This window comes from Lissotriton helveticus, chromosome 10, assembly GCF_964261635.1.
Source record: "Lissotriton helveticus chromosome 10, aLisHel1.1, whole genome shotgun sequence".
In the NCBI taxonomy this organism is placed as follows: domain Eukaryota; kingdom Metazoa; phylum Chordata; class Amphibia; order Caudata; family Salamandridae; genus Lissotriton; species Lissotriton helveticus.
Window position 1 is genome coordinate 101,966,632 of NC_136071.1, and position 25,360 is coordinate 101,991,991.

At 45.9% G+C, this 25,360-nt stretch overlaps 1 protein-coding gene across 14 annotated transcripts in view; it reads left to right on the plus strand.

Moving 5' to 3' along the window:
• The window catches only part of MEIOB (meiosis specific with OB-fold), a 1,496,662-nt gene that overhangs the window by 191,591 nt on the left and 1,279,711 nt on the right, over positions 1-25,360 (plus strand). For 12 of the 14 annotated variants that reach the window (XM_078664882.1, XM_078664883.1, XM_078664873.1 and 9 more), the window contains one exon: positions 2,366-2,438. The exons of the other annotated variants lie outside the window; for them this stretch is intronic. In XM_078664882.1, coding sequence (XP_078521008.1) covers positions 2,366-2,438 — 73 coding nt within the window. The remainder of the gene's footprint in view (positions 1-2,365; positions 2,439-25,360) is intronic. 14 annotated transcript variants of the gene reach the window in all.

Here is a 25,360-nt window from a genome sequence, read left to right on the forward strand (position 1 = left end):
CCGCGGATGCGGCAGTAGGTCAAGCGGTGCTGCGGAATCTTTTCCAATAAAGGTGAGCCTCTGTTGCTACCCGCCTCCAGTCATAAAGGTTTTTTGCTAATAATGTTTTGGTATTTATTGCATATTGTCTAATATGTTTACCTTATTTGCTTGGTATGTCACCTTTATGACTTATGTGATGATTTACTGCTTTCTACTCTTATTCAAGCATGTGAATCTATGAAAGACACCCCTAATACTGGAGAAGAACAAAAGTTACTTACCTGTAAACTGTGCTTCTCCAGTATTAGTGTCTTTCATAGATTCACATGCGACCCTCCCATCCTCCCCTCAGAGGCTCTCTTCTCTTCAGGCACTTTTACTTACTTTGTGCTACGAGAATCTGAGGACTTGGGCTTCTGAGGAGAAGGTTCTAGAGGAGGCTACAGCCTGATTGGCTGGAATGTGGACCAACACATAATGACACTAATATGCTACTAAAGTGAGTTCTCCCTTAGGCTTTTCAATGGGCCTATTATGTTCTATGGTACTTTTAGAATTTACAATTTATTACATTATATGTATGTATATTTTTATTTATGATATTTTTCATGTATACATGCATATTTTACTGCTATTTTATGTACCGTGGGACTCCCACTTCGACGACGGGGGATATTCAAGCATGTGAATCTATGAAAGACACCAATACTGGAGAACCACAGTTTACAGGTAAGTAACTTTTGTTCATCTGCCTGCTGGTTGGTGCTTCTTTTTTATAGTGGGAGAGTGTGGAAGATCCCCCGAACAGAGAGGGATTCCTTTGACTGGAAAAAACAGCATACTAGTGGTAACTGGGCATTTCACTGTATGCCTGATTAGACGGGTGAGAAGCCTTTTTACCTGTTGAACCCATAGTGTTGTCCCAGAAAGCTTCCCTTAAAATATGGGGACTTTTGGATACCAAGGAAGATATTACAGAACGTGTCCTGAATGTTAGGAGTTTAAAATTTTCCGTCTTTGGCGGGCTGGTTAAAGGTGCCAAATGTACCCGATAAAATCATAGATACATATTCTTTGTTTGCCTTATTCTGATACTTTTGCCTAGAAGTTTAAGGTTCCAATGTGAACATGAAAATTAGGTGTTTGTTTGCCTTAGTGAAGCCTTTCATGGTTGCAGCTTCAAGTCTTGCCCTTCTGTTTAAGTACTAAGCTAGAAAGCTTCAGCCAGCATGCTGGATGAAGATCGTATCTAGGTGGCTACAATTTTGTGGGTTGTCCTGCTTTGAACAATTTTCCAGCAGGATCACAGAAGTTAGTTTTCAATCTGGGGGAGCCCTCCGTGACAGATGCTTTTCACCTAGTCCTGCTGATAATTTTCAAGTTCTAGACCATGTATGTCAGAAGGGAAAATTTTAAACTGTACGAAGCAAGAACTATTACTCAACCTCGGCCCATTATTGGCTGGCCCCAAGGGGTGGTTAAGACCCAGTGCTCCATAAGTCTTGGGTAAGGCAAATCTACTGCCTGCATCCTTCCATGTTCATCACTGTAGGCCTTGGATATGGCTGACATCTTGGCACCAATTTGATTTGAATTGGATTTTCTTTTATGTTGAGCTTAAGGATTGTTTTTTGGTATTTGAATATATCCATTTGTATTAATGTTTATGTCATGTTGATGATTAAATTGTGATCCTATTAACGAAATAGTTTTGGAAATGAATGACCTAAATATTTCATAATTGTTTGTGCTTTTGGAGTTTCTGTTTATATACTAGGCACACTTTTCTCTGAGGAAAGACTTGCTGTTTTGTCACAGGATCTAGGTTAATTATTACGAACTAAGGGCCTAGTTCAGATTTTGGTAGATTAATTGCTCCTTCAAAAACGTGAAGGACATGCTGCCTGCCGTATTACAAGTGTCACCGTATATAAGTGACTTGTCACGTTTGTGATAGTGACCTGACTACCTAACTCCAAATCCGGGTCTAAATTATTTTGATTGTTTTGAGCTTTGCTCAAGAACACATCACAACTGCAGCCACGTTCTTCATTACTGTACTAAATCTGGTTTCCTATACAGCCCAGTCATCATTTCCCTTATCACAATCCATTACCTTATTGCCACGGAATCTTAGACATGCAAGGAAAAAGAATTAGTAGTTATAATACTGTCTTCTTTTTCAGTCAAAACAAAAAAGGTATTAACTACAGTAACATTTTACTTACCTACAAATATGTTTGCAAAATTCTTAATGACTTCGCATAGAATTACTTTTTGTTTAATGTAATTGTTTTGTTTACCTTTGCCAACATGTATAATGCAGCTGTTCAGGTGATAAAGTAAGTTATACACTTACTCATAATGGCACATGTTTTTTCAGTTGTTATTGAAAATCCTTTAGTTCAGACAAAAGATGCAGAGAAAGAAGAAAAGTTTAATCCAACAACACCAAGGTAATGTTACTACAACATTAATAGCTATACGTTAAAAAAACTGATAATCACATTAGTGTTATTCAAATGCTACCCATGAATAGCCCCTGTTAAGTTATTATCCAATTTAAACTGATCTTCATTTAATTGATCGCAGACCGATGAAGAGCTGATTTAGCCTTTGAAGTTGCTGAACTCTTAATACTCACAGACAGTGAAACGCTGTTTAATTTAGAAGTGTAAAGAAGTGCTTGTGAATAAATAGTTAAATACAATATTAATCAATCAGTTTTGATTATTCAGACTGTCCACTTAAGTTAGACATAAGTTAGACATCAGTAAACTATTCTGATCAAGGGCTTTGATCCATAAGGCTCCAAAATATCGACGTTGGGATCTACCTAGTCCCATAGGAAAATAAATCAAATCAGTGGCTCTTGTCAGTTGCCACAAATGTCACTCAAAGGGCTCTAATGGTAGCCTATATGGTGTAACTCTATTCCACATCAAATGTGGTATGTACTTTCTTGATTATAAATGTCACATCCATGTGGTATATTCTCTGTGTTCGTGTCTAATGGAGATACCGATCAGCATCCTAAAGCGACCTTTTAGAACTTTATTGAGACTGGCCAGAGCCCTTGATCAGAATTGTTTACATGGCAGACTATGATGTCTCCATATGTTCATTACATAAACGATGTCCACGGGTCTAAATGCAAGGAACTACTACCTCTACAAAGATGCGATCTGAAAAACAGCAAAGGATATAAATGTGTAAGTGATCGTGAAATTCTCCTAAAGAGTAAGGATACCCATCAGTCACCACACGGTACCGCCCTGGTCATCATCTGGGATACCTATTGACCTTCCCATTATGAGACATAAATGATGAACACAGGACTAGATGAAATGTCCTACATCAAATTATGACTCTCCATACGGTCCTTCAGATGTTAACTGTTGATCTAATGTGATGGGTAAAAAAAAATTGCAGTGCATAAAGTGGATTAAGATTGGGTGAATGAGCAACACTGTATTTTATTGTTTTTATTCAGTTCCCCAAGATTAAAAACAGAGCAAAAAAGAGCAATTTAAACAAATATCTGCCCAGTTAAATTTAGGTCGACATGTTTCAGCAATATAAATGGACCCTCTTGTTCTTGCCTTCCTCAGGACCTACAATAGTGATTGCTACTGCAATGTGCAACATGAACAAAAATGTATTAGCAAATAAAGAAAAAGAAAAATATCACCTGAAATCCTAGGTGTCTACTGATTCCTTTCTGCATGTGGGCTGATTGGCCACTAAGAAAGAAATACAATTATTACTGAGTTGTAGTTCTCATCTTAAAAAGGTATAGGCAACGTGTCAGGTGTCTTACTATGTCGACATCCTGGTCTTACATAAATGCTAATCATAAATGCATTTCACAAACATTAGCATTCGTTACATCATGTATTTTGCTATTCCATTGATGTAATATCACCCCTGCTTACCTATTTTGCAGGAGGAAACAGCCTCACCTCACCTGGCTACGGCTCATGGAGAGGAAGCCCCGCTCTAAACCCGGAGAGAAAATAAACAAGAAACAACGTTGAATGTTCCATTTCCTCCTATGCATCTGTGTATTCTCAAATACAAGTTCCTCATTCGTTCGTAATATTGTTATGTATAGATGTATCCCATTAGGCTGAATAACTCTTATTCCACAGTTCAGTGACATGCTGAAACCGGGAAATAAGAGTCTAGTGCTGTTTTTTGGCGTCATTGATGTATGGTGCCCCATATTCTCATACACTGCCCAGTTCTGGTGTATAATGGCGATAGCCTCGAGGCCACCATCTTTGTATGTATCTTATAGGTCTCTAAAGCTAGGAGCTTTTTACGCCGTGATAACTCTCTTACAAATTCCATTGCGAGGTCACTACAGTGTGGTTACATATCAAATGAGTACCTCAAGCCTTGAATAGCAAGATGCCAAACTCTTTCGGAATTCTACCCGGCACAGTAGTCATCTGTTGTTAACTATATATTGTCATCTGGTGTTAACTATATATTGTCATCTGGTGTCAGTATATCGACCAAAGGCAGGCTATCGGAATACATCATGTCGTCGGTGCCCTCCCTTAACCATGATGTTCATCCTAACAAGAAGGTTAAACGTGTAGCCCCCTCACCTCTACGTCAGTACTTCCCGCCGGCATCCAAGCTGTCTCGGGGAGGTACCGAGCGGTTCTGGTTGGCAGTATTTACTGAAGTAAATACGGCCAACCAGAACCGAGCTGTTCTGGTTGGCAGTATTTACTGGGTATCCTTATACTTTAGGAGAATTCCAGGATTACTTACACATTTATATCCTTTGCTGTTTTTTAGATTGCATCTTTGTAGAGGTAGTAGTTTCTTGCATTTAGACCCGTGGACATCGTTTATGTAATGAAGTTATGATTGGGGGCTATGTCCATGCCAGGTCTTAAAATATTCCCTAGGGCCCTCCCCTAACGTTTTGTTTTGCCTCCATATGTTGCCCTGAGGAAGACCTCCTCCGTTGATCCATTGTCATGTTGAATTATTGTGGCTGAAACGTCAACAAAAAAGGTCTGTACTATACTAGTGGCTGGCAAATAATAAATGAACTCATGTAATGATCCAGTTGCAATTGATGTATACCTTTGGGTGGATAGACTGAATAATCAAAAGTGATTGATAAATATTGTAAATATTTTGTATATATGTTTCTCTTCCAGGGGATCCTCATCAATAGTCATAAGCATTAGAATATTCCCGCCCTTGTGCGGGACCCCGGAAACACTATATTATATGTGCCCCACATATAGATATACTCATATATATAAATACATATATATATAACATGCAATAGCAGCCAATAGAAACAGAGCTGAAATATGCTGTGTAGAATTTCCACCATACATGTAATAATAATAAGCATTAGAAACATGAGAAACAACAAAAAAGTTTGTTTAGAAACTGTTTTAATGCTCAGAAAGCAGTAGAAATTCTTATAACTCACTGGAAGCATAGAAAGCTCCCAGGCTGCATTGCAAACACACAGTCTAAAAAGACTGAAAAGCTAACCTGTAGCTGCATAGCAATAAACTGACATCGTGCCTTTAAGGCACTCATGACCCCCAGTATCCCATCATGCCTCAGGGGTGACGGTTAGGTCAGTTGTTCTTTCCGGCTCCTTCAGAGAAGGACCCTGGTTACACAGCTCCACTAATTTTCCTGTTTTTGACAGAAAAACTCTTCACATTTGACAACTTTTGGTTCTTACTCGACATTTAACATCTTGTCAAGTAAGATACTGTCTTTTTCAGTCATTTTGGTGAGCGTTTTCCCCTGAAAATGCCTTCACTCTTTGACAAATGCCCTTCTTGTGGCAACAAGAAGGCCAAATCAGACAACCACGACGTCTGTATCCTGTGTCTGCCTGAGGAACATGATCCAGGCACCTGTCCGCATTGTGAACACCTGTCAGGAAGAACTTTGAAAGACAGGGAGAGGATTCGCATTTATGGCCTAGCTCATAGGTCATCAAGAGGAAGATCTCCGGTGAGGAAGGGCTCCAAGAAGACTCACTCATCTTCCAGAAAGAAGTCTTCACACCCCTCACCCTCAGCGTCGGGCTCGACGCTGAGAAAAGAACCACCGGTGGATCATTCATCGTCTAAACTACCGTCGACGGCGGGCTCGCAGTCGAAAAGAAGACCAGGTACGTCGACGACGTCGAAGGATCCAGTTCCGTCGTCGAAATCCCCTCCGTCGGCGTCAACCAGGCGACGTCCGACGTCGAGGAAGGGAACTCTACCGCCGTCAACCGGGCGACGGTCGGCGTCGAGGTCCAAGACCCCTCCGCCGTCGTCAACCAGGCGATGACCGGCGTCGAGGGAGGTCACCCCTCCGCCGTCGTCATCCAGACGTCGACCGGCGTCGAGAAGTGTGACTCCTCCGCCGTCGTCGAAGAAGCGACGTTCGGCGTCGAGGACCAAGACCCCTCCGCCGTCGACAGGGAAGAGTCGATCGGCGTCGAGGATGCAGTCTCCGTCGGTGTCTCATCAGCTCTCGACGTCGAGGGTGTCCAATACCCCTCCACCGTCGTCGCACAGACATTCGACGTCGAGACAGAAATCTCCGTCGACGGCTGATCATCCCCGTTCGACGTCGAGAGAAGGACCTCCGTCGACGACTGGGCATCGTCACTCGACGTCGAGGCAGGGTACTTCGTCGACGACACATCGTCGTTCGACGTCGAGACTTCCGTCGACGACTGGGCATCGTCGGTCGACGTCGAGAGAGAGGACTCCGTCGACGGCCGGTACTCGCCGTCCGACGTCGAGACGTGGAACTCCGTCGGCGGCTGCTCATCGCCGCTCGACGTCGAGAGACCATACATCCTCGCATAGACATTCTAAAACAAGATTGTTTGATCCGCCGACTCCCCGAAAGCACTCGACCACGAGGGAAGATCGCTCGGCGTCGAGAGGTTCAGATGTGGTGATGGTAACGGAATCAGCTTCCCGTCATTCCACCTCAAGGTCCTCTGGCTCCTCAACTACATCTTCAAAGTCCAGGAGTCCGGTACGCAAATCACCTGTGCGTCGGACGGACCTTCGGGCGGATAAAGTCAGACTGTCACCCAGGTGGTACAGGTCTTTGGACCATTGGAGAGATTCTGGGGCTGCAAAGCGTATGCAAGACTATGCCAGCTCGCACCACAGGTCTCCTCTTCAGAATCTGGTGGAGGAGATGGACAAGCATAGCCCTCCCAGGCGCAAATCTCCTGTAAGAACACCACCCAGATCTCCCAGAAGGACCCGATCTCCCAGAAAAGACTCAGAGGTGCGGGTCAGGTCTCGCTCTCCTAGACGAGAAGAGCCTTCGAAACGATCAAAAGAGAGGAGGCACAGTGTCCACCATAGACGTCGACGTACTCCGTCTACTTCCTCTACCGCTTCTTCCAGGTCTTCCAAGAGGGACTACTCCTCTACTTTGACGGACAGTCCTACGTCCCGATCTTCCCCAGTGGATGACATTGGCACGTATCTGGACATCTTTCAGAGAGGAGCTCAGAAGCTGAACATTGAAATGTCTGTCCCTCAGGTTACAACGACAGTCATTTTTGAGACTTTACACAAAAAGGCGATCACCCGTCCTCTACTGCCATTAGTTCCGGGGATTATAGATCCTGTCAAGGAGGTATTTCTAACTCCGGCGGCTATCAGGGCGGTGCCAGCCCGCATCCAAAAGAAATACAAACCGGCCTCTTCTGACCCGGTTTTTGTAAGATCGGACCCGCCTGCAGACTCTGTTATTGTGGCGGCGGCGAGGAAGACACACGCAGTGGCAGGTTCTTCTTCCGTCCCCCCAGACAAGGACAGCAAGACGCAAGACTCCTGGGGTCGCAAAGTCTGCAACTCAGCTGCGTCGACTCTTAAAGTTTCTAGTGCGGCTGCACTTCTGGGTCGGTACGACAGAGCCTTATGGGACTCTATGGAAAGGTTCAAAGCCAAGCTGCCAAAAGAAGACCAGCAGGACTTTGAGGAGACCGTCACTGAAGGATGTCTGGTGGCGAATCAGATGATAAGCACGGCTGCGGATGGCGCTGTCCTGTCGGCGCATTCCTATTCTCATGGGGTTTGTGCCAGGAGATCGGCATGGTTGCGCTTGACAGGCCTGAAGCCGGATGCTCAACATCGCATCCTTAATCTCCCCTTTTCGGTGAGCATGCTAACGAAGAAATGACCCGAATGAAGAAGGAACTGGACACAGTGAAAGCGGTGGGCTTGGAAAAGAAGAAAGAGTTCAAGCGTCGTTTCAAGCCCAACAGGGGGAGAGGGGCTCAACAGAGGGTTCAAACCCCTCAATGGTCCCAAAGTAAAGCCCAAGGAAAACCCCAGTTTCGGGGTAAACCTGGCAGAGATAGAGGAGGTCATCAACAATCCTCTACCACTACAAGAGGAGGAAAAGCCTGATCAGTGGCTTCCTCTGGCGCCGTTGCCCACTCCAGTGGGAGGAAGTGCTTCACAACACCTGGCAGAGTGGGTCAGGATCACCAAGGATCAGTGGGTGCTGAATATACTGCGCAATGGATACAAACTACGTTTCCTTGCTCCTCCAAAGAGCGCTTCCCCTCACCAACTAAGCTTGCTCCGAAGAGAGGTAACAGTCCTACTGCAAAAGCGAGCGATAGAGGAGGTTCCTCTCGCTCAAAGAGGAAAGGGAGTCTACTCCAGGTACTTTCTTGTCCCCAAAAAAGATCAGGAGTACAAGTTCAGACCAATACTCGATCTACGACTTCTAAACAAGATCATCAGAGAAAAGTTCTGCATGCTGGCTCTTCACCAAATATGCCCACATCTTCAAGTCGGAGATTGGATGTGTTCGGTGGACCTGCAAGATGCGTACTTTCACATCCCAATTGCTCAACAACATCGCAAGTACTTGAGGTTTGTCGTAGGGAACAAGCACTATCAGTACACAGTGCTACCCTTCGGTCTCAAGTCCGCACCACGAGTCTTCACCAAATGCATGGCAGTGGTGGCGGCTTTTTTGCACAAGAAAGGACTCTTCCTATACCCATACTTGGACGACTGGCTCCTAAAAGGTCCGTCTCCAGTGCGGGTAAAACACGATCTACATCTGTGTCTTCTCCAATTGCACAGGCTCGGTCTCCATGTGAATCTGGAGAAGTCAGTCCAGCGGCCTACACAGTCAATTCACTATCTAGGCTCCGTTCTGGACACAAAAGTGGGAAAAGCGTTTCCTTCGGAGGGGAGACTTTTTTCCCTGAACCAGAAATGTGGAATTCTGCTACAATCTCGGCTTCCAACAGCCCGACAAGTAGCATCCCTGCTGGGTTCCATGGCATCCTGCATCTTTCTCATCCCCAACGCCAGGCTGAGAATGCGGCCTCTACAGCAGGCCCTGGAAGATCAATGGGACCAGGCGACAGGACTTTGGGAGGATCGCATCAAGCTCTCCCAAGTGACGAAAGACGCCATCAAATGGTGGACACGGAGAAAGAATCTGCTGGTGGGGGTTCGGTTTCACCAGCCTCTTCCAATCCAGTCGATAGTGACGGATGCCTCTCTGCAAGGTTGGGGAGCACATATGGGTCCTCTTCAGATTCAAGGCCTGTGGTCTGCGCAGGAGCAGACATACCACATCAATATGCTGGAACTCAGAGCGGTATTCCTGGCTCTCAAAGCTTTTTTACCAGCGATAGAGTCCAACTCAGTCCTAGTTCAGACGGACAACACGACCACCATGTTCTATCTGAACAAACAAGGAGGCACAAGATCTCGCCCTCTGTCTCGAGAGGCTCAGGCAATCTGGCATTGGCTCCTCTCTCGAGACCTCACGATAGTGGCGGTGCACCTTCCAGGCGAGTTGAACGTAAAAGCAGACGCACTCAGCAGGCACTTCGAAGATCAGCCAGACTGGGTGCTAAACGACGAAGTGGTGGAAGAGCTTTTTCGTTGCTGGGGTCGTCCAACCATAGATTTGTTTGCAGACGACGAAAACTCCAAATGCCACGCCTTCGCGTCCAGGTTCCACCGGCCAGGGACTCAGGGGAATGCTCTACTGATGGATTGGTCCGGGACATTCGCTTACGCGTTTCCTCCCCTGGCTCTAATTCCGAGAGTAGTTTCCAAGCTCTGCAGGTCGGACATGGACATGATCCTGATAGCTCCGGATTGGCCACGGCAGTGGTGGTACCCGGACCTTCTACATCCGTCTGTGTGTCCACACAGACGACTCACTTGCAGGCCGGACCTGTTGAGCAAGATGAACGGGAGGATAATGCATCCCAACCTCCCATCATCGAACCTAACAACATGGCTCCTGAGGTCCTGCAATATGGGCATTTGAACTTGCCTCCTGAGTGCATGAACATTTTAAAGGAGGCCAAGAGACCCTCCACGAGAGCGTCTTATGCGTTTAAGTGGAAGCGGTTTTTCTTATGGTGTAAAGATCACCACCTTGACCCGATCAAAGGACAGGAGGACGTCATCTTGCCATACCTCCTCTCCCTAGCTACTGCTGGTTTGAAATACGCTTCTATTAGGGTGCATTTGTCAGCCATAGTTGCATACAGAAAATCACCAGATCAGGTTTCTTTCTTTCAGGTTCCAGTGGTTAAGGACTTCCTCCAGGGGTTGAAGAAAGTCTATCCCCCTGTGCGAAATCCTTCTCCCCCATGGGAATTAAACCTGGTGCTATCCAGGTTAATGTCACCACCTTTTGAGCCCATCCACAAGGCCTCTTTGCAGCATCTCTCTTGGAAGGCGGCCTTTTTGGTGGCGATTACCTCGGCTCGCAGAGTCAGCGAAATTCAAGCTCTCTGTGCGAAAGAACCATACACTATCTTTCATCACAATAGGGTAGTCCTAAGGGCTCATCCGGCTTTCTTACCTAAAGTCATCTCTGATTTTCATATAAATCAATCCATTTCCCTACCGTCATTTTTTCCAAATCCTACGACCCCAGCCGAGCGGTCACTGCACTCCTTAGATCTTAAAAGAGTGCTCAAGTTCTATCTGGAAATGACCAAAGGGATTAGAAAAACGGATCAACTGTTTGTGAACTATGGTTCAATGCGAACAGGTTTTCCGGCGGCCAAGAGGTCCATCGCGAGATGGATGGTCTCTTGCATAAAATTGGCTTATCAGCTTGCAGGCAAGCCTTTGTTGCAGTCACCCAAAGCACATTCCACTAGAGGGAAGGCCGCTACAGTAGCCTTCTTGCACGACATTCCAATGTCGGAGATTTGCAAGGCTGCGACTTGGAAATCAGTTCATACCTTTACGAGACATTACTGTCTCGAGTCTGATTCCAGGGCTGATACTCAAGTAGGACAAGCCTCTTTGAGGAATATATTTGGGTAGCCTACGGCCTGTACAAGCTTAGTAGTTACTAGGCTTCATATGGTTATTACTGTATTGTTACTCCTTTGCCCGCAGGGAGATGAGGTGAGGCTCGCTATTCTATTCTAATGCTTATGACTATTGATGAGGATCCCCTGGAAGAGAAGGATTAGTTACTTACCTGTAATCCTAGTTCTCTTCCAGGGGTATCCTCATCAAAGTCATAAGCAACCCTCCCGCCTCCCCGGGCAAAGGACATTCTTTAATAAGGAGATACTGTTAACCTATTTGTTATTGGGTTTATTTTCAGTCTCCGAAAAGAACAACTGACCTAACTGTCACCCCTGAGGCATGATGGGATACTGGGGGTCATGAGTGCCTTAAAGGCACGGTGTCAGTTTATTGCTATGCAGCTACAGGTTAGCTTTTCAGTCTTTTTAGACTGTGTGTTTGCAATGCAGCCTGGGAGCTTTCTATGCTTCCAGTGAGTTATAAGAATTTCTACTGCTTTCTGAGCATTAAAACAGTTTCTAAACAAACTTTTTTGTTGTTTCTCATGTTTCTAATGCTTATTATTATTACATGTATGGTGGAAATTCTACACAGCATATTTCAGCTCTGTTTCTATTGGCTGCTATTGCATGTTATATATATATGTATTTATATATATATATGAGTATATCTATATGTGGGGCACATATAATATAGTGTTTCCGGGGTCCCGCACATGGGCGGGAATATTCTAATGCTTATGACTTTGATGAGGATACCCCTGGAAGAGAACTAGGATTACAGGTAAGTAACTAATCCATTCATACACACCTCTTTACTGCAGAAACATCTTATACACTGGGCATGGAGCACCTTCTTGAGGTATGTTGCTTCTTTCATGGAATCATCTATTGAAAAAGACAATATACCTCTTGTAATTGAAACAGTTTTTCTATTATCTCTGCCCTTTTGAAAACTCTTAGGGCTTGTGAAAGGATCTTATATTACTGACTACCTGTAAATCCTTAAATATCGAAATTAGATCCGACAGACTCACACTTATCTTGTCTAACTAACCCGAGTTGTGAGTAACCTCATACTTTGTTGGACATTTAACAAGGACTGTTTACACTGAGTTAATCATTGGACTGGCTGACCTTACATTAAGTAGTCTTAAGTTTCAAACTTGTTTAGGAAATGGCAGTAAGTGTTCAAAACAAATACTATCATCAAAAAGAATTTCCTGTGTAGAGAATCTGGAGAAAGTTTTAAACACTCCACAGCAGTCAAAAGCCTTGATATTGCCTAAAATTAGATTGTGATCAAGGTGAGTGTTTTGCATGAATAAAGTAACTACCCTACAAATGAATATAGCAACTGCATCAGTGGTCATATTGGGTGATCTCATTGAAATGTCACAGGAGTCTGGAGTGATTCAGTCTGTTGCACCATTCACAGTCGAGTTTCAAGACTCGGTGTACTACTGTGAGGGTTATTGTGGAGGTGATTTACTCGATTAAGATGTCATTAAGTTGAGGAAAACACGCTGCCTTGATCCTATTGGATCTACAAGCGACTTTCGACACTGGGTAGCACACCCTTCTCTTCAAGGGGATCCTCATCAATAGTCATAAGCACTGAATATTCCCGCCCATGTGCGGGGACCCCGAAAATAATAAAGAAAATATATATATATAAAGCTCTATATATCAGGAGGGTTTTCCGGACATTGACAATTGCCAGCCAGCGGCAATTTACAGAGGCCCCTGAAGACAAGTTGGCCTGATCGACACTGGCGTTCTGTCTTGCCTCGGTGTGAGACTTTCTTCTTCAAGTTATTGATACTGATCAGACCCACCCCAGCCAACAGGGAGTAACACTGCGGTGTCGGAGTCACCAGCTCCGCATTGGGAGAGACGCACTGTCGGGCTTTCCCCGTACAACTGTTCCCTGAAGACGAAGGTTATGCAGTTGGGGACCCGAGGAAGCTGCACATTAAAGGGTTCATGGCAACAGCGAGAGAAGTGATGGAGCGCTACTTTGTGGGTCGCTCTTCCATTTGGCTGCCCTTTCCTGGTTTTACATTGCATGCTGGGATCAGAAGTGCTTTGCACTCTAAAGACACGGTGATTGGTGCTGTCCGGCACCATCTAGGGCAGAGATTCCTACAAATGAGGCAATGTATGAACTATCAACTAATTGACAGGCACTCGACCATCCTGCTGAGTACCACGCTGGGCGCTGACGAAGCTACACAGCGGAAATGCATATGCCCGGAGTGCCGTCCAAACCTCTCAATAAATCAGCCTTCAAATTGTTCCCCGTTGTGGCCTCTGCCTTTATTTCAGGAGGGTTTTCCGGAGATATATATATATATATATATATATATATATATATATATATATATATATATATATATATATATATATATATATAATTTTTTCTCATACCAATGCAACCCCTATATAGGAGGCTAATAAAAAATAACTTTTGTTAACACATAATGTGTGTGTGTGTGTGTGTATATATATGTGTGTATATATATGTGTGTGTATATATATATATATATATATATATATGTGTGGAGATATATATATATATATCTATATATGAAAAACAACCTTTCTCCTTGAAGAAGGGAAACGAGCCGCTACCTCAGCAGTGAAGGAATTTGTTTATTTGGTGAAATTGGTTAGGCATTCCTGACGCGTTTCAGTCCCCATGGACTTTTCTCAAAGGATTGCGCCTATTAGTTACGTGCAGCAGAATTCCACAAGCTTGCTGATTTGTAAAAAAGTTCCGCCCTTGTTTTTTCGCGGGCTGCCTCAGTGGGTCAATCTGTCATCTTGGCTCGCAGGACCGGCGTTGAATAAATCCATTTCCTCCAATGGTGTAATGTGGAATCACTTCCTTTGAAGACGGAGTGTCTTATAGGTCCTGTGACGTCGATGGCAATCAGATTTGCTGTTCGAAGGTTTAGCTGGGACTTGTAGTTTCATGTTGCACAGTTCATATATATATTTTTTCTCATACCAATGCAACCCCTATATAGGAGGCTAATAAAAAATAACTTTTGTTAACACATAATGTGTGTGTGTGTGTGTGTGTATATATATGTGTGTGTGTATATATATATGTGTGTATATATATATATATATATGTGTGGATATATATATATATATCTATATATAGAGGAATCTGTGAAGACGCTGCCGCAGCCCAATCGTCGCTTCTTAGCAGCAGACACGGACCAGGAAATTCAATGCTGATTGTTTTATTTCATTGCGTGCTCGGGAGCTGCCATAACGTTTCGGTTCCGAAGAGCCTTGATCACATGACAACGTGAAACGACCAAAATGCTGCATTTGAAGTGACAGTGCATGTTAATTCTACATCACATGGTAAGTTTATTTTATTTATTTATGCATTTTTATATAGCGCGGACTTTACCCGAAGGCGTCAGAGCGCTTCACATTAGGAACAGAGATGAAACATAATGAGAAACATTACAAAAGAACAGATTGCAAAAACATACGTTACTTACATAAGGTAATAGTGACAATTGTGAGCAAACAAAATACATGAGGTAGTAAAAACTGTGAGCAACCAAAAATACATGAGGTAGTAAAGGTAATAGTGACAATCGTGAGCAAACAAAATACATGAGGTAGTAAAAATTGTGAGCAACCAAAAATACATGAGGTAGTCAAAAGTGCACAAGAGGAAATGAAAGTGACAAGTGTGCAGTTATAAGAGAAAACAGAGTATAATTTGAGGTATAGTACTGCAATAAGTGCTAGACACTCAGGCACAGGAACAAGCGTTACGTGGGCAAGGTGGCACTTGTGCAAGTATCAAAGGTAAAAACATGTGAGAGGTAGCAGCCGTGTGTTGCAAGGGCAGAGTGGTGTGTGCATGTTACAAAAGGGCACCGAACACCAGTACATGGAAAATACTGCAAAAAGGCAGACCCTCCAATCACAGGCATACACTGGGAAGGCACTTCCATGGTCATGAAAAGTAGAAATTATCAGTAGTGGGAAGTCTTCCTCACAAATAGCAAGAGGACGTGAATTACTTTTGGAGGTGTCTCTGGAGGAGGAGAACTTTGAGGTCCCTTTTGAAGGCCTGGGAGGAGGCGGTGGTCCGGAGCTGAGGTGGAAAGGAGTTCCAGATTCTCACTGCGTTGCCTGAAAAGGATTGGGCCATTGTTCTTTCCTTCTTGAAAGTGGGAGGTTCAAGCAGTAGATTCTCCGCATTGCGTCAAAGTCTAGAGCCATCAGAGAGTTTCAGTTTATTCGCCAGGTAGCGGGGAGATGAGGAGTGCAAGGCTTTGTGGGTAATGCAGGCAGTCTTGTAGATAGCTCTAGCCTCGAAGGGAAGCCAGCGGAGGGTGGATAACATCGGTGTGATGTGATCGCTTCTTTTGGCCCCATAAATGAAACGAGCTGCTGAATGGAAGACAGACTTAAGTGGGGACAGGTGAAATTTGGGGAGGCCAGTAAGTAAAGAATTGCAGTAGTCTAGTCTAGAGAGGACCAGCGATTGCACCAGGGTTATACGGTCCTGCTCCGGGAAGAAGCGACGGATTCCCCAAAGAAGGCGCAGTTGGTAGCGGTAAGCGGTAAGTGGTCATACTGGACATGGAAAACATACTGTGGATTGAATTCCTCTTCGCTCAAAATTATTAATGAACTCAAATCGGCATTGTGTCAATTGCAACATAGAATAAATCAAATCAAACTATTGCACATATCTTTTTTGACACTGTGCAAACTAGCGCAAATGTGCAAATTGTGGCATTGTAAACCAATCTCATTGTTTAGCAGCCAAGTATGAATAAATATTTAAAAATCAAATTAAATATAACAACTTCATTGTAAGTCATAATAACTTAATGCAACCTTTTCTATATATAGGCTGTAAAGTCCAATCGGAATTGTCAATAATGCCATATGAAAAAGCTTATGTTATGGGCATTGTGTATCCGGTTAGCTCCTATCATTTCAGGGTCACTTATTGATTATGTGCAACAATATTCAAATATAAACTTCTAAAATTACCGTATTATGCATGTAGCACATAGTCTGTCCTTGTCAAGACCGTCTTCTATTTTTATATATCCTTGGTTAAATCCTTGTTTTGAATATGACTCGTCTAATTAAGACTATTAAATAACCGGGATTACTCCAGTATTGGAACTTTCATAGATTCACATGCCTGAATCATTCCCCGTCGTCGAGACGGGAGTCTCCGGTATATAAAAAAGCAATGCTTAGTAGTATAGCAAACTGAAAAGAGGCCTAGGCCCGTTTCCCTTTTGCAACCCATAGCCTTTGTTATGTAAAAAAGGCCCACAACTTATCCCTGAACCAATCGGAACTCCTCACCCTCTAGAACACTCCTGAGAGAACCTTCTGCCCCTCAGATTTTCTACCGCACGTTGTGCTAGGGAGTCTCCTTTGAGCTCTGCTCAAACTCTTCACTTCAACAGTATTTTGACTGGGATTTGAGGTCTCTCATCTTCTAATTTCTTCTTATTGGAATTCCTTAGTTATCTACCATGTATGAGAAGGAGAAAAGGGGATTATTTAGAGCTTGTTCCACCTGCTCTAAGAAGAGGCTTTATACAGATGACCCTCTCAAAGATTGCATATACTGCCTCTATCCAGACCATAAGGCAGAGGATTGTAAGGTATGTCGAACCTTTTCAAATAAAACCTTGAGGGATCGTGGGGGAAGGCTGCTGATTTGGCTCCAGAAGGTGAAAGCAAGGAAAGAAATCCTCTCAAGTGAGAGTGAGGAGGAGTTTGGATCGTCTAAGAGATCTCAAAAGAGAAATAGATCTCCTCAGACACATACCTCAGGGGAGAGACCTGAGAAGGCCCCAAAAAAGACCACCCCAGGGTCTTAAGGGCGCAGTCCCTCAAAATCCCCTTAAGGAAAAACTAAGGGGAAGAAGGGTTCTGCTTCTGAGGAAAAACAAGGAAAGTCTGCCTCAGAACCTCCAAAATCGCCTCATAGAGTCAAGATTACCATCAAGAGAACTTCCTCTACACCTTCAGGGAAGAAGGGTTCTGCTTCTGAGGAAAAACAAGGAAAGTCTGCCTCAGAACCTCCAAAATCGCCTCATAGAGTCAAGATTACCATCAAGAGAACTTCCTCTACACCTTCTGAGGAGATAGGAAGTGTTTCAGCGCTGTCGACGGGACCATCGACAAAAAAGATGTCATCATCGACGACAAAACCATCGACGTCGTTGACGAGAAAGGAAGTGGTAAAAGCTAGTGAAAAGGCAGCGTCGACGCTTTCACCGTTGACGGCGATATCGTCGGCGGTTTCATCGTCGACGAGCGTTGCTGTATCTACATCGTCGACGGCAGCATCGACGGGATCGTCGACAAGGACGACGGTTGGAGCGTCGACGAGGACAGCGTCGATGGTAACTACAACGTCGACGGTGGCGGCATCGACGACGATAACATGGTCGACGACGGCGACAGGGATCGACGACGGAAAAGACACCATGAAAAGATTGGTACCCTGGAAAAAGCCTATAACACCAGAGGTTACATCGCCAAGCAAGGTGTCTCCATTGGTTCCATCTCACTTGCTGGAAGAGGAAGATTCGGAGGACGAGGATGACGAGGGTCCTTATGGTTTTGCGAGTAGCCCTTCGCAATTACAAGTCAAGTACCAAGAGGTCGATTCTGAGGAAGAATATGGGGGGTTTTCAGGAGCATCCCCAAGAACAGCACCAATATCGCCAACAGCAACGTGAGGATATGACAAGTGTACCTTCCTCCTTGTTGAAAGACCTCCAGTGCATGTTGGAGGATTATAGAAGAAGATATCCAACGACTCCAGCCACTCAGGAAGTACCAGAGGCTACTCCGCGTCCACGGTCTGTACCAGGGACGCCAGTGCGTAGGAGAGAGATTTTGCCGGAGCCTACTGCTAGGTCGCCACCACCAGCGTCACAACACGATACCACGGATGATGACCATGAGGATGGAGAGATTTTGGAACCAGGTGCAGAATGGAATGACTATCTCATCCCCTCACCTTCAACTCCTACGCCGAAGCCAGTAGATTATCCACCGGAGGACATTGGTGATTTTCATAATTTAATGGAAAGAGCCACTAAGAGATTTGCACTCACCATGACTGATAATAAAGCGGAATGCTTCTTATACGACTTCAAGGAATCGTTTCGCAAATCTGTGCTGTCCTTGCCTATCGTGAGTCATATTTGGGAGGAAGGATTAAAAGTCATGGAGACGCCAGCTACGGTGACACCGGTTCTGGCCAGACTAGACAAAAAGTATAAGGCGCCTATAGATGCTCCAGCTTGTCTTTTGGGTCATCCCAAGCCGGATTCTGTGATTACTCAGGCGGCACAGCAGATGTCCAGAAACCCATCTGCTCCAATCACGACACCTCCGTACAGAGAGGGCAGAAGACTGGATAATGCAGGAAAACGTTTTTCCTTAATGTCGGCGCTGCTGGTTAAAGCCGCTAATGCCCTCGCTATCTTGGGCAGGTACGAGAGGCAAATGGGGTGTGACCTGTCTCCATACATTAACCAGGTGCCGGAACCGGAGAAGCAGGAGGCCAGGAAGATTCTCCTGGAAGGGGAAAGGACTTCGGCTGAAGTCATAGACTGCGCTATGGATATAGCGACAACGGCATTTAGATCTTTGGGAGTGTAGGAAGGTAGATCCCTGACTATGGTTGCCCCCAACTTTTTGCCTGGTGTTTTGCTGGTTTTCCGACTTAGTTGACCTGGGGCCCTGCTATTCAGGACCCCAGGCCTACTGCTCTCTCTGTAAAATGGATTCCATGTACCTTAGGTACATATCTAATTGGATACTGAGTCACCCTATCAGTCCCTGTACAGTGTACCTTAGGTACCCAGGGCATAGGTGTACCCAGGGCCTACCAGGGGCTGCAGCATGTATTATGCCACCCCTGGCTGGCCATCCAAATCTGACAAAACTGGCTGCACGACAGCTGTGGCAAGGTGGTGTAATCACCCTTTGCTTTAGATATAGTATTCCTATATCTAACCCTAAAATGGGCACACAGATCTCCTATCAGTCACTCCTATAGCAGGCCTTAACAATCCTGAAGGCAGAGTGCTTGGAATCGTGTGAGATAGTGCTCTGGCATGAGCTGAGCCTGTCTGCGGCTTTCGGGATCCATCCCTTAGCCGTTTCCATGATATCGCATACCATATACTCTTAAGTGCATTATAATCCTCGCGGTTATGTGCCAACTCTGGTATCGCTTTATCAAAACATGTCGAGTAAGGTGTCATACGAATTGGAATACTAACCCCTCGCCAATTCTGGCGACGGGGTTAGCATTCCACCCTTCTAGAGGGACACGACATGTATGTAACCTGTAACCCCGGTTAAAGTCAGACAGAGCCTTAGCTCCACAAAATGGATGCTGCCACCGAGACACAAGTCTGCCCTCCTGCTGCTGGGAGTCCTCCCAGCCCAGGAGGCAAGGACAAAGGGTTTCCTGCCAGGGGCGGTGCCAGCACCGTCCCAGACAGGATTTTGTGTATCCTAGGTAGGCAGGGCTTTAGAGGAAGGTGACTGCAAGTGGCACCCCGGTGCTCACTGTGCATAGGCCGGCTGAAACCAGTTCCAGGGGCACTCCAGCCCCTGGCCTGGGGAAAGCCCGCCAAAGGAGAGGGGTGTAACCACCCCCCTCCTAGTCCCACCCATAGGGCAGGACTTAGTCGCGTGCCAGCCCCTTTTTTGCAGGATAAAGGTAGGAACTGGCCCCCTTCCAAATCAGATCTTCTTTGAATCCTGAACCAACTTTCCACGAAAGGAACTCAAGACTCTTCTCAAGATTTCTCTCTTGTGACTAAGGAGTAGTCACCCTGCAGCAGCAGGCACCAACCAAGCATCGCGGGTTGTTGCCAGTCTCTCCTTCGGATCAAGACTGCTCCAGCACGACGAGAACCGGCTTCCCTGGCACCTCTGACCTCAACCTGCATCATCAGCCCAGCTGTGATCCGTGGGTGTGACGAGACCTCGAGGGACCGGCCATCTTCAGAACTGCACGATGCTTGTTCAGCACGACGCCTGAGTGACCCTCGACTGAGTGCCTTGGGGTAAGAGAAGCCCCGACCCTGAGCAGCTCCAGCACCGAAGTCCAGCCCCCCTGCATCCACGAGATCGGCGTGGGGCCCTTCTGCTTTTTGCTGCTCACCGCGTTGTCCAGGTCACTTGCCCGTTGGCTAGTGTCCCTCCTGACGACGAACTTCGACGACAACTCTGCTGGTCTGGTTGCTCCAGACTGGCCCTTGCTCCCCTCCAACAGAGGAGCACCCTGGACCCTCCTGGTCCACTTAAGACGCCATTTTAGGTCCACCGCGTGGGCCTTGCATTTGCCAAGACTTGTTGCCCAATCCTGGGTCCAGCGATGTCGACAGAAAGAACCTTCGTGGGACAGCTCGCACCTCCATCCTGGTCGCCGACAACGCCTCCTGGTCCGAGAGACTGCAGAGCCCAGCAGCGCCCACTCACCTGACTGCGGTGACTTCGCCCGGTGCCATCCTGGTGCCCACTTAATCACTGGCTAGTGATTCAGAACTTGGTCCCCTCTGCTTTCAGGTTTTCTTTTTCCCTGATCCAGGCTTGGATCTCTTCAAACTTTTCTTCACTGGCCGCCTGCCAGCAACTTCTTCTTCAGGCTCCTGGTCCGTCAAAGTGGGTTTCCGACGCAACTTGAACCCTATGCAGCCGCAGCCCCTGGGCTAGGTAAATCCAGCACTCCGGTGCCCCAGCATAGTCCAACACTCCAAGTGTTCGGATCCACTCCCGTTTTTGTCCCAGCTAGTCGGTTTCGCCCGAGAACAGTAACTTTGTGAGTTCTAGCTTCCATAGACTTTTTCCCACCTTACGCGTGAGAGTTCCCACTCTGCACGTGGTGTCCCTAGGCCTCCTGCTTCTAACCTGAGTGTTCAGTATTGTAGGCCTAGCGTTTCTAAAGTCTCTGAGAATCGTTACTTACCTGCTAGTAATTCGCATTCCACTTTTGTAGTATATGGTTTTTCGTGCCCCTCGGGCATTTGTGTAAATTGTGCGACTTAAAGTATTTTCTTAAGAGTTTTGTTGTGTGCTTAGCTCCCTGACTCATAAAGAGATCAGGGTAGTCTTGTTATAAATAAATACACTTTATTTTCATAACAACTTGTGTGGTGTCCTTTCACTGGGTGTTCAAGGGGTAATGTGATGGTAAAACAGCTGGCTTAACACGCCCTCTAGAGTCTTAGCCTTAGACTGCTCGTATCCATGCTACTAGGATAGCTGGTCTATAAGGTTGACTTACAACCAATCATCAATAAGGGTTGTTTGGACTGATATATAGTGATCACTAGAATAGTGAGCACTGCACATCAGGCCAACTTCTCACAGGGAGGAGCAGCAGTCCTGCGCAGGCAGGGATGGCTACGAGCAACGGCTTTTTGGCCTGGAAGTTCAAAACAAGATTCTAGACCTCCCATTCAATGGAGAAGATCTATTTGGGAAGCATATTGATGATACTCTGCAGAGTATCAAGAAGGATACCAATACTGCCAAGGCTTTGGGAACACTGCAGTACAGAAAAAACCCTTTTCGTGGTTCCAGAGGTAGAGGGCAGTCCTCGTATAGAGGAGGATATCAACAAGGGAGATATTCCTGTTATTCTGCCTCATCGTAGCCCTAGCGCCAACAGTACAATCCGCGTCAATCAGGAGGATATACAAAATCAACTCCAAGAGGAAGGGGTGGCCGTCAGGGGAAGGTCAACACCCGACGGCAATGACAACCTCCATCTTCCGGCTATGTCAACATTCCAGGGATCAAGTGCTCCCCTGGGTGGAAAGATTGCTCACCATCTTCAAAATTGGCAGAAAATAACGACGGACCAATGGGTCCTCAAAATTGTTCAATTCGGCCACACCCTAGAATTTATTCAAACGCCCCCTTGTACGCCACCGATGCATCAGAAAGCCAACCATCTGCATCAACTCCAGCAGGAGATTCGGACAATGCTCCGAAAGGGAGCAATAGAACCGGTACCGAATGCCCAAGAAAACTAGGGGTTTTACTCCCGTTTTTTTTCTTGTCATGAAAAACAAGCTCCAATGGCGTCCCATTCTGGATCTCAGATCCTTAAACACCTATCTCAAAAAGCAATCTTTCAGGATGGTGTCTCTACAGGACATCCTTCCGTTATTGAACCCAGGAGATCATATGACTACATTAGACCTACAAGACGCGTATTTCCACGTGCCGATCCATCCCGCACACAGACAGTACCTTCGGTTCTTAGTAGCCGGAAGACATTACCAATTCAAGGTACTGCCATTCGGCCTAAAGTCGGCGCCGAGAGTGTTCACAAAGTGCCTGGCTCCAGTGGCGGCTGTGTTAAGGAAGCAAAAACATCAAATATTTCCTTATCTCGACGACTGGTTAGTCAAAGCACCATCGAAAGCACAAGCCAGAGCGTCAACACAGGCCTGCATAGATTTGTTCGCCAAACTGGGTTTGACTCTTCACAAAGGAAAGTCAAACCTCCAACCAACAAGAGTGATCACATTTCTGGGGGCAATACTAAACACGGACTGCAACAAGGCGTTTCCCTTCGAAGAAAGGCAACTGAGGATTGTGTCCCTCTTCCAAAACTTTGTTAAAGAAAGCCTCTCAGTCCGCAGGTACAAATCGTTGCTGGGCATGATGTCATCTTGCATTCCCCTTGTGCCTCACTGCAGATTAAGGATGCGTCCATGGCAGGAACAGATCGATCTTCAGTGGTGTCAAGCGGAGGGATCCTTCGACGACACAATACAAGTGACACCAGTGATGGTACAGGCAGCGGCATGGTGGACACAAAAAGAAAATGTATCTCAGGGTCTGACTTTTCTTTCAAGAGCGGCTCCATTAGTGGTGACGACGGATGCGTCACTAGAAGGATGGGGAGCTTTCCTTCAGGACCTTCAAGTCAGCGGTCGTTGGAAGGTACACGAGCAGCGATTGCAGATAAATCTGCTGGAACTCAGGGCGATCCGCTTGGCATTGCAAGCCTTCCTACCACGAATACAAAGTTCGCCAGTGTTGGTAAGCACAGACAACACTACGGCGATGCACTATTTAATCAAGCAGGGGGGAACAAGATCTCTCTCTCCATCTCTCAGGAGGCCCAGGAGATATGGGAATGGGCTCTTCAACAAGGAATATCATTGTCACCTCCCGGGAGATCAAAACGTCAAGGCGGATACTCAGCAGGCTTAAATCGTCCTGCCACGAATGGGAGCTGGACCAGGGGACCCTGGACAGCATCTTTCAAAGGTGGGGACACCAATAGTGGACCTCTTCGCCACAAGAGAGAACAGGAAATGCCGGTACTTCGCAAGCTGGCTTCCCAAGAAGGGATCTTGGGGGAATGCGTTTTCCATGGCATGGTCCGGCGTCTTTGCCTACGGTTTTCCTCCAATTCCTCTTCTCCCCCGCGTACTGGTGAAGATCAAGAAAGAGCCGTGCAGGCTGATCCTAATAGCCCCGTGGTGGCCCAGACAACACTGGTTCACGGAACTCCTGCTGCTGTCGGTGGACCGTCCAGTTCAGCTGCGACCAATTCCATTGCTTCTGACAATGTCCAGGGGTCAAGTGCTCCATCCGGACCCGAAATCCTTGCGATTAGCAGCCTTTCTCCTGAACACTGTGAGTTTAGTCATCTAAACATCTCACAAGAATGTAGGAGAATCCTGTCCAAAGCTAGAGCAGACAGTACCAACAAAACCTACAGGATTAAATGGAAGAGGTTTTATCTGTGGTGTAAGAGACATTCTCTTCCAGGGGATCCTCATCAATAGTCATAAGCACTGAATATTCCCGCCCATGTGCGGGACCCCGGGAACAATATAAATATATATATATATATATGTAAAAAACACATATATCTCGCTCCACATATGTATGTACATATATCATTTTTCTCACACCAATGCAGCTCCACAACTGAGGCTAAAACAATGTAATCACATATACATGCACTGCAATTAGTAAGGAAACAAAAACACATTAGGTCAAATAACCCTTGAACTTTGTGTTTTAATGAGTAAAACCACTCATCCTGAAAATTGCCCATAAATAGACATTGTTGTCCCTCAGGCTGCATTACAAAACAATAGCATAGAAAATGAAACCATTTTCAACAAAAACTGGCACCGTGCCTTTAAGGCATCCATGACCCCAGGCTTCCCATCATGCCTCAGGGGTGACCGTTAGATCAGTTGTTCTTTCCGGCTCCTTCAGTCAGGACCCTGGTGAAACAGCTCCCTTTCTTTTTGGCTTTCTGTCAAAAAATAATTTGGTTAATCTACAATTTTTTGCTTTCACTCGACGTCTTTTGGACCTAGGGTGCTTCTACTACCTTTTTTAGGCTTAAAAAAGGTGTTTTTTCTGTCAAAATGCCTTCCCTCTTTGACAAATGCCCTTCATGTGGAAGGAAGATGGCCAAGACTGACACTCATTCAGTGTGTATCCTGTGCCTACCAGACTCTCATTCTTCTAAAACCTGTGAACACTGCCAGGTTTTAACATCCAGAACTCTCAAAGACCGAGAGTGAATTCGAGTTTATGGACTTCTGAGAGAGGAAGATCTCCCAAGAAGCAGAAAAGTCGGAAGGCGCGGTCAACGTCGAAAGAAGCCCCAACTTGTTCACCTTCGGTGTCGGGATCGGCGTTGAAGAAGCAGTCGACGGTGACGAAGAAGATGTCTTCAGCGTCTACATCCAAGGTACCTCCGCTACAGACAGCGTCGAGGGATAGGTCACCGTCGAAGCAGAAGAGCTCGACCGCCAACCAACTGATGTCGAAGCAGCATCGTCATGCTGTGACGTCGAGGCATACTCCGTCGACGCTTGGTCACCGGCGTTTGGCGTCGAGACAACCTCCGTCGACGACTAGTCGTGGTCGTTCGGCGTCGAGGGAACCTATGCCGACACATCGTCGATCGACGTCGAAGCAGCCCACGTCGACACCCGGTCAACGGCG